The sequence below is a fragment of the Pongo abelii genome, chromosome 13 (assembly GCF_028885655.2).
Source record: "Pongo abelii isolate AG06213 chromosome 13, NHGRI_mPonAbe1-v2.0_pri, whole genome shotgun sequence".
Taxonomy (NCBI): Eukaryota; Metazoa; Chordata; class Mammalia; order Primates; family Hominidae; genus Pongo; species Pongo abelii.
The window spans coordinates 65322987-65332273 of record NC_071998.2 but is presented as its reverse complement, the minus strand read 5'-3'; the positions used below and the strand labels follow the sequence as shown (position 1 = coordinate 65332273).

The window sequence follows — 9287 nt, the reverse complement described above, 5'->3', positions numbered from 1 at the left end:
TGGCTACTGCTTATGTTTACTCATGATCCTAGGGCTGTACAATCAGCAGGTGATGAAGCCAGCCAGGGTTGTGTTCTTCCTTTCAGGGAGGTGAATTCCCCCAGGCCTTGGGTGGGTCCAGAGATGCTGACTGGCAGCTAGAGACTAGAGTCGAAAACCTTAGAAGTTTACCTGGTGTTGTGTTCTACTGTGGCTGAGCTGGGCCTCAAACCATGAGACACAGTCCTTCTCATTCTTCCTTCACCTTGCCACAGGCAGAGGAGCTTCATCCCATGGCCACCACCGCCACAGGCCCATGAGGAGTATTGCCAGGTTACTGCTGATGTTCACTTAAGGCCCAAGGTCTCTGAAGTCAGCTTGTGGTGAATGCTGCCAGGCCTGGGATTCATACTTCAGGGCAGTGGGCTCTCCTCTGGTCCAGGGCAGGTCCAGAAATGCTGTCCAAGAGCCAAGGTCTGGAATTAGGGACCCCAAGAGCCTGCCTGGTGCTCTACCCTGCTGTGGCTAGCTGGTGCCTAAGGTGCAAGACAAAGTCTCCTTTACTTTTCCCTCTGCTTTTCTCAAGTAGACGGAGTCTCTCACTGTAGCCACCAGAGCTGGGAATGTGCTGGATCTCACCTGAAGCCAGCACCTCTCAGAGTCTCACCCAAGGTCCACGGCGTACTGCCTAGGTATCACTGCTGGTTACTCAGGACCCAAACACTCTTTAGCCAGCAGGTGATGGTTCCTGCCAGGACTGGGTCCCTCCCTTCAAGGGAGTGGGTTCCTTTCTGGCCCAGGGTGTGTCTGGAAATGTCATCTGGGACCTAGGGCCCGGAATGGGGGCCTCATGACTCTGACCGGTGCCCTGTCTTACTGTGGTTGAGCTGGTATCCAAGGTGCAAGACAAAGCCCTCTTTACCCTTCCTTCTCCTCTCCTCAAGTGGAAGAAGGAGGTCTCTTTTGGCAGGAGCTGTGTTGCCTGGGGCTGGGGGAAGGGTGGCGCAAGCACCCTGTTAGCTGTCCTAGCTTGTGTCTCAGTAGGTAACACGCCCCCCAAGTCCACTTGGTCTGAGCCCAGCTCAGCACTAGGATTTACAGTTCCTGTGGCCTAAACTGCCTTTCAAGAATATTTAGAGCCTCAGAGCACTCCAGTCTGTGGTGTGGCGAGGCTTGCTGGAACTTGAGTTCTGACTGCTGGGATGGATGATTCCTCTCTATCTAGAGCTGCTCTAAATGTTTTCTCAGTGGGCAGGCGTTGGCTGAGTTCAGCCTGATTTTGCTTTCTGCTGTGACAAGGCAGCACTGAGTTCAATGCAAAGCCTCACAACCGCTGCTTTCTCCCTCTCCCAATCACACAGATTTCTCCATGCCAAGTGGCTGCTGTGGATGGGTGGGGAAGGGGTGGCATCCACAATTCAATACTGTCTTTCCTCTTATAGACTGTTGGTGGGAGTGTAAATTAGTTCAACCATTGTGGAAAGCAATGTGGTGGTTCCTCAGAGAGCTAAAAACAGAACAATCACTAAACCCAGCAATCCCATTACTGGGTATATACCCAAAGAAATGTAAATTGTTGTGCCATAAAGACACATGCACACATATGTTCACTCCAGCATTATTCACAATAGCAAAGACATAGAATCAACCTAAATCTCATCAATGGCAGATTGGATTTAAAAAGTGTGGTACATATACACTGGGGAATACTACACAGCCATAAAAAAGAACAAGATCATATATTTTACAAGAAATGGATGGAGCTGGAGGCCATTATCCTTAGCAAATGCAGGAACAGAAAACCAGATACGGCATGTTCTCACTTACAAGCTCACCATGAGCTAAATGATGAGAACACATGGACACAAAGAGGGAAGAACAGACACTAGGGCCTCCTTGAGAGTGGAGGGTGGGATGAGGGAGAGGATCAGAAAAAATAACTATTGGCTATTGTTATGACATGACTTTACCTATAAAACAAACCTGCACTGTACCCCTGAACCTAAAATATAAGTTAAAAATAAAAAGGACTCTCTTTCCTACCTCTTCAGTGCCTCTTCCAGTAATATGAAGTTAAAACCAGTTACTGTGAGTGCTCACCTGATTTTTGGTTCTTAGAAAGGTGCTTTTTTTGTGTGTACATAGTTGTTGAATTTGGTTTTCCTGCAAAGGGGATGTTCGGGGCCATCTATTCCACCTTCTTGCTCCACCTCTTCCCAGTTTCATTTTTGATTGTTCATCTTCCTCTTATAAACTTGAGCTACTTGTAGACTGGACAATGTCTTATTCATCTTTGTTTTCCTGGTGCCCAGCATGATGCCTGACAAACAGTCTATGTTCAGGAAATATTTGTTGACCTGAATCAAACCACACTAGACTACTAATGAATATTTTAAAATTTAATTTTCACAGCTACCCTGGGCGTAGGCATGTTTGTGCCCAGAATAGTTTTATTTTTATTTATTTATTTTTTGAGATATGGTCTTACTCTGTTGCCCAGTCTGGAGTGCAGTGGTGCCATCATAGCTCACTGCAGCCCCGACCTCCTGGGCTCAAGCAATCCTCTCACTTCAGCCATCCAAGTAGCTGGGACCACAAGTGTAAGCCACCATGCCTGGCTAATTTTTGTATTTTTTTTGTAGAGATGGGGTTTTGCCATGTTGACCAGGCTGGTCTCAAAATCATGAGTTCAAGTGATTCTCCTGCCTCGGCCTCCCTAAATGCTGGGATTACAGGCATGAGCCACCATGCCCAGACAAGAAGTTTTATATACAAGTTTGACAATTGATTAAAGTGCTTGTGAAAGATACAGATTCCTGGGCCCCACCCTAGAAATCCTGATACAAGAGATCTGGGTAGGGTGGTTGGAGCCTGGGAATCTGCACTTTTGACAAATGCCTCAGATGTTTCTGATACAGCTTGGGAACCAAAGGCAGCTTGTAAACTAGTACATCCAATGCTTTAAGCACTTCGAATTGCCCTTGTATTTCAGCCTCTAAATGCCTTGAAGCTTGATCTGAAAAGAATATATGATCATCCTAAGATGTAGATTTACCAAAGATGGTAAACTAGAAGATGGTAGACTTCTTAAGAATCTTGGGTTCCAAATGGCTACTCTTCTCGGTGGGTCTGAAGATTTCTGAGAACTCTCTGACCCGGTCACTGTAAGAGACCTAACAAAGAAATTGTATGGAAGACAGAGATCGAGAAGGATTTAATTGCCTTAGAAGAGCTTTCAGAACCTGTTAACTGTTTACAGATTAACTCTTTAAAGGAGATGGGTTAAGGAGAGGAAAGGAGATTAAATGTGTTTATAGAAGAACAACAAATGCCTAGCACTTAGGGAGGCTGAAGTGGGTGGATTGCTTGAGTTCAAAAGTTCGAGACCAGCCTGGGCAACATGGTGAAACTCCGTATCTACAAAAATTACAAAAATTAGCCAGGTGTAGTGGCTTGCACATGTAGTCCCAGCTACTTTCGGGGGCTGAGGCTGGAGGATTGCTTGAGCCCAGGAGGCGGAGGTTGCAGTGAGCCGACATAGTGCCACTGCACTCCAGCTTGGGTGACAGAGCGAGACCCTGGCTCAACAACAACAGCAACAACAACAAAAAGAAAAACAACAAAATGCCAATACACATATGAAAGATTACAATTTTCCAATAAACAAAGAAATGCTCATTAAAACCACATTGAGAAATGAGGGAAAAAAAACCCTGTAAACTGTCTGCAAATGTGAATTCACCAGGCAAAAATTCATAGTAAACTAAATGAGTAGGTGTCCCTAATTTTAAGTCGGTTGTCAGGGATGAATGACTAGCATTGTTAATTACACTTGTAATAATGTGAACATCATTTTGCCTTTGTGCTTTGTGCCACCTCTGCCAACACACTGGGATCCACCCCAAATCACTGACCACAACCTTAATCAAGACTGCCTAGGCCGGGCATGGTGGCTCATGCCTGTAATCCTAGGACTCTGGAAGGCTGAGGCACGAAGATCGCTTGAGTCCAGGAGTTTGAGACCAGCCTGGGCAACATAGTGAGACCCCATTTCTAAAATAAATAAATAAATAAATAAATAAATAAATAAATAAACGAATAAAATTAGCCAGGCACTGTGGTGTGTGCCTGTAGTCCCAGCTACTCTCTGGAGCCTGAAGTGGAAGGATCACTTGAGCCTGGGAGGTCAAGGATGCAGTGAGCCATGATCCTGCCACTGCACTCCAGCCTGGGCAACAGAGCAAGACTCCATCTCTAAAAAAAGAAGAAAGAAAGAAAGAAAGAAAGAAAAAAGACGCCTATCCAGAGGAATCCACCAGAACAAAACAAAACAAACAAAAAAATAAAAAAAATCAGAAATAACAAAACATTTGTATTGTATGTTACACATGAAGCACATTAAGTGATTTCCTTTGTTCATTGTAACCTTGTGAGGGAACTGGATTTTTGTCCCTATTATTCCCATTGCATAGATAAATAAACTGAGGCTTGACATGCCCAATAAGTCACAGGTAGTAAAAGCTGTGCGTTAGCTTAAATCTCTGATGTCCTCACGCCCCACACTGACTCAACAATAACAATACATTACTACACAGGATGTCTGTGATGACAGTGGCCATCCCATTTGATCCTTATTATTCTTCTTTTATCGAAGGAACGTGGGAGTCACCTTCTTTTCTAGGCAGTTAGGTAACTGAAGCCGAAAGGTATTGTGACAAATCCACTGGGCTGTAAAAGGCAGCGTGTGGAGGTGGAGCCCAGAGTTTCTGCCTCCACAGTTAAAAGCTCAGACAGGGCTTTGGGAGCAGGGCCTGCAAATCAAAGATGAAAGAACAACCTGTCTTGGAGCGCTTGCAGGTAAGCTCAGGCTGCTCGACTGCTCGACTTCAGGCGATTCGCTAGATCTGCGCCCCCGGCCTTAGATAGAAGTGGGTGGGGCCAGGGACACTACAGCTAACGAGGATTTAGAATAGCTAGGATTTACGAAATACCGGCTTTCAAGTTCTCTGGTCTCCACCCAAAGATGATTATCCTATCTAAGGTAGTGTACGCTACAGGGCAGGTCCCGCAGCCCCCGTTTCAAGAGCTGGGATGCGGCCATAGCGGAGGTGGTGTCAGAGCGGAAACCTAGCGGGGTCGGGGGTTCAGCTTGGGGCGGTGGGAAACACCCCGGGAGAGGAGGCAGCTCTGTGGTTCCGCTCCGGGCCGGAGGGAGAGGAGTTCGGAGGTGGCTTGAGCTGAGAACCCGGAGGAGAGAAGGCGCATTTTGAGCTGCCACGGGCACGGATCTCAGACCAGGACGCTGACGACCCGGGGGTCGCGGCTTTCCGAGGCGCCTGGAGAAGTGCCCAGACCGCCGTCCCTCCGCGCCCCTGCGCGTCCCCGTGCGCCCAGTGCGCCCCGTGCCGGAGTCCCGGAGCGATGACAGCGCCGGTTACGGTAAACGCCCGCCCCGCTGCAGTCCGCTTCCTTCCCCAACGCGGCGCCGCCCGGACTTGCAACCTCAGGAGTCCCCGCTGGCTCCTCTCCACCGCTGGCATGTGGCGCAACAGGAAGTTCTGGGGGGCTTGGAGAGGGAGGGTGCTCCTGGCTGTTGGGAGAGCGCTGGAGACGCTTGGGAGAGTAGTGGAGACCCTGGTAATTCCTTGGTCTTGCCTATTTTGTCTGGACTTTCTCATACTGTGTATGAAAAATAAGTATCATTGAGCACATTGTATTTCAGGAATAGTCCAGGCAGCTTAGCAAACGTTAGCTCATTTCAGCCTGCTCTGATAAGAACATATGCTCTGGAGCCAGGTAGTCTGAATTAGCATCCCAGCTGCATCACTACCTGTGATCTTGGGCGATTTAACATCTGTTCTTCGGCTTTCTCATCTGGAAAATGCGATAATACGATTTGTAGTTTCAAGATGAAATGAAATGTTACATGCCATTTGCACTTAGAATAATGCCTGACGTATTTAGCAGGTTGTAAGAGTTTGGGATTCTTAACTATTTCATCCTGGCAGTAATCCTATAAAGTCCAAGTATCCTTTCTCTCCCATCCCCACCGGTTTACAGGTGAGGAAAATGAAACCAAAGGAGAAAAGCAGATTTGAGATTTGAACTCAGGTCAGTGCTTTAAGACACTGAGAACATAGAAAAAAAAAGAGAGAAAAAAAGACACTGAGAACATGGATGTTCTAGTCATACACATCATTGTGATTATTTCTTCTAGGGAGAAATGATCACCTTTAATTGTTAAAGTGGGAAACGAGTTATTCAATTTATTTCCCCCTGTATACAGATTTTGATGTTTCACTGTCATCTGCTTTGGGTTCTTACAGGACTGATAAAGCGTTAGCTATTTTGGCCAGACTGGAATCTGGGCTTGACTTTAAGAATCTGTTTGTTTCTTATGTTTCCCACCAGGAGTGGTAACCACCTAGGGTAGGAGTTAGCATGAGTTTTGTTTTTTGGGCCAAAACTGGAGACTAGTACCCTTTGGTAGTGTTAAACTTGTCTTGATAGACAGGGCATGAATAGCATTTGAGATTATTATACCAGAGGTGAAGGGAAAGAATCGTGCAATATGTTGCAATTTGTCACAATTTTTGGTCTTATCTTGCCTATTTACAATTCTCTATCATAGCTAATTTTTTGGATAGGACATCTATGCCAAAACTATCAAGCATTTGGTAAATACTGTGCCTGAAATATGGCTTCTCTCTTTTTCCTTCTTTTTCAAATTTCTCACTTTTTATTTTATTTTATTTTTTTGAGACAGGGTCTCGCTGTGTTGCCCAGACTGGTCTTCAACTCCTGGGCTCAAGCAATCCTCTTTGGCCTCCCAAAGTGCCAAGATTACAGGCCTGAGCCACCGTGCCTGGCCTCACTGTGTTTTAAATCATGAGTTTTCAGTATAAACAGCCCAAATAATCTGAGTGATTTTCATTATACTTCTGGTAGAATCATACCATGCTGGAACTAAAAGTGACCATCCTACCTGTAACTCAGTTATTTCTTTGTGACACATCGGAAGTCTACATGGCAACTATTTTCTGTAAAATCCATCACTGTTAGGTAAGATATTATGATGTGAGTCTCAATAGTGCCTTTTTTTCTTTACTTCTTAGTTTTATTGAAGTTTTACGTTCTCATTGTTCAGAATCAATTAATTCCATAGGGTTAATATCTAAAAACAGTAGAACCCTCCATCATTTCCTGCTTTTTAAGAGAAGTAATCATGTTCATCTCTTTTAACTAGTTACTATTTGTCTGTATCTCTAGATATTCCTTATAATTGCTCCTTCTTGGTTTTTGAGGTTTAGTCATCATGCATTGGCTTTCCTGCAAGAAATGTGTGGATTTAACTCTTTTCTGCTTTCCTGCCACTACCACTTATGTGCATCCTACCTGTTCCTTCCATAGATCCTCTGAATATAGTTATTTCATAATTTTTGCTTAGGTCAATATTTAGTTAGGTCAACATTATTATGCCTCCCTACATGCTATTAAGAGCTTTCTTCCTTGTTTTTTTCCAGAGTTGTCTCTCTGTGTTTGCAAAGTTTTCACCAATTTAACCACAAGTTCTTTGCCAGTTGTCTAAATCTTCCCTCAAGATGTCCAATGCAACAGCCATTTGAATCAATTTTATTTCTAGCACAGCTTTCTCACCTGCTTTGCCAGTCCAGACTGGTTGCTCTTGATGTTTGATGCACAGCTATTACCTTGGGCTCTCTCTTCACCATCATTTGGGGACTGATTCACTTTGCATCTCTGTTATGCTGGCCCCTGTTTCCTATATCCCACACCTCAGTCTTTTTTGATTTCTTCTATCATTTTGATGGAGCACATTCTCCAATAGCTTTCTAAGAAAAAGTACATGTAAGGTAAACAGAATTGAATATGTTTTTTTCCTTGATTGTGTATCACAGAAAATAATTGTCCAGATGTTTTTCCCTTAAAAACTTTGTCACTAACAATATAAAAATAATTTCTTGTTGTAAATAACTCAAATACTACAAATAGAAATCCAAATAGAAAGTTCCCTTTCTACCCCTCAATTACTTCACCTCTGACCCAGAGGTAATCAAACTGTTGATTTGGAGCATATTATTTAGATGTGCTTTTATATACGTATGTATGTATGTATGTATTTATTTTTGAGACGGAGTCTCGCTGTGTCTCCCAGGCTGGAGTGCAGTGGCACGATCTCAGCTCACTGCAAGCTTCGCCTCCTGGGTTCACACCATTCTCCTGCCTCAGCCTCCTGAGTAGCTGGGACTATAGGCACCCGCCACCACGCCCGGCTCATTTTTTGTATTTTTAGTAGAGACGGAGTTTCACCATGTTATGCAGGATGGTCTTGATTTCCTGACCTTGTGATCTGCCCACCTCGGCCTCCCAGAGTGCTGGGATTACAGGTGTGAGTCACCACGCCTGGCCATACATATGTATTTATTATTTTGATTTGTGCATTTATTTATTTATTTACTTTATTTTTTGAGATGGAGTTTTGCTCTTGTTGCCCAGGCTGGAGTGCAATGGCACAATCTTGGCTCACCACAACCTCTGCCTCCCAGGTTCAAGCGATTCTCCTGCCTCAGCCTCCCGAGTAGCTGGGATTACAGGCATGTGCCACCATGCCCAGCTAATTTTGTACTTTTAGTAGAGACAGGGTTTCTCCATGTTGGTCAGGATGGTCTCGAACTCCCGACCTCAGGTGATCCACCCGCCTCGGCCTTCCAGAGTGCTGGGATTACAGGCATGAGCCACTGCACCTGATCTATTTATTTTAATTTAATTTTATTTTATTGAGATGGAATCTTACTATGTTGCCCATGCTAGTCTTGAACTCCTGAGCTCAAAGGATCCTCTTACCTCAACCTCTCAAGTATCTGGGATTACAGGCACATGACACCGTGCCTGGCTTTGCATGTGTTTTTAAATAAATTGAATCATATTGTATATATTGATCTGTAACTTGTTTCACTTAACAGTAGTTCCTGAAGATTTTTCCGTGTCAATACACATTAATGCCTTCTTGAATAATATGTTCAGATGAACTGGAGTGATCAAGATCATAGGTATAGCATTTTCTCTTCACGATCAGTCACAAATATTGACTGAGTGTTATGTGCCAAACTGTGTTCCAGAATCTGGGAATATACAGTGAACAAAACTTTTGTTTTTGAGATAGAAAGGGATAGTGAGATGCTTCTTGATGAAACAGCTCAGTTTCAGCTTTAATTTGGTTTTCCTTTCCTAGAGTGCAAATATACAATCACATCTCTTTTTCTCTTGGTATAAAATCACAATCATTAAAA

General features: G+C 44.3%; 1 protein-coding gene across 1 annotated transcript in view; it reads left to right on the top strand.

Annotated features, from left to right (window-relative positions):
* Positions 1-4609: 4609 nt before the first annotated feature.
* TRPM6 (transient receptor potential cation channel subfamily M member 6) overlaps positions 4610-9287 on the top strand; it is a 162219-nt gene continuing 157541 nt past the window's right edge. The window contains exon 1 of the mRNA XM_024252302.3: positions 4610-5020. Within this exon, the coding sequence (XP_024108070.3) occupies positions 5003-5020 (18 nt within the window). The 5' untranslated portion in view covers positions 4610-5002. The remainder of the gene's footprint in view (positions 5021-9287) is intronic.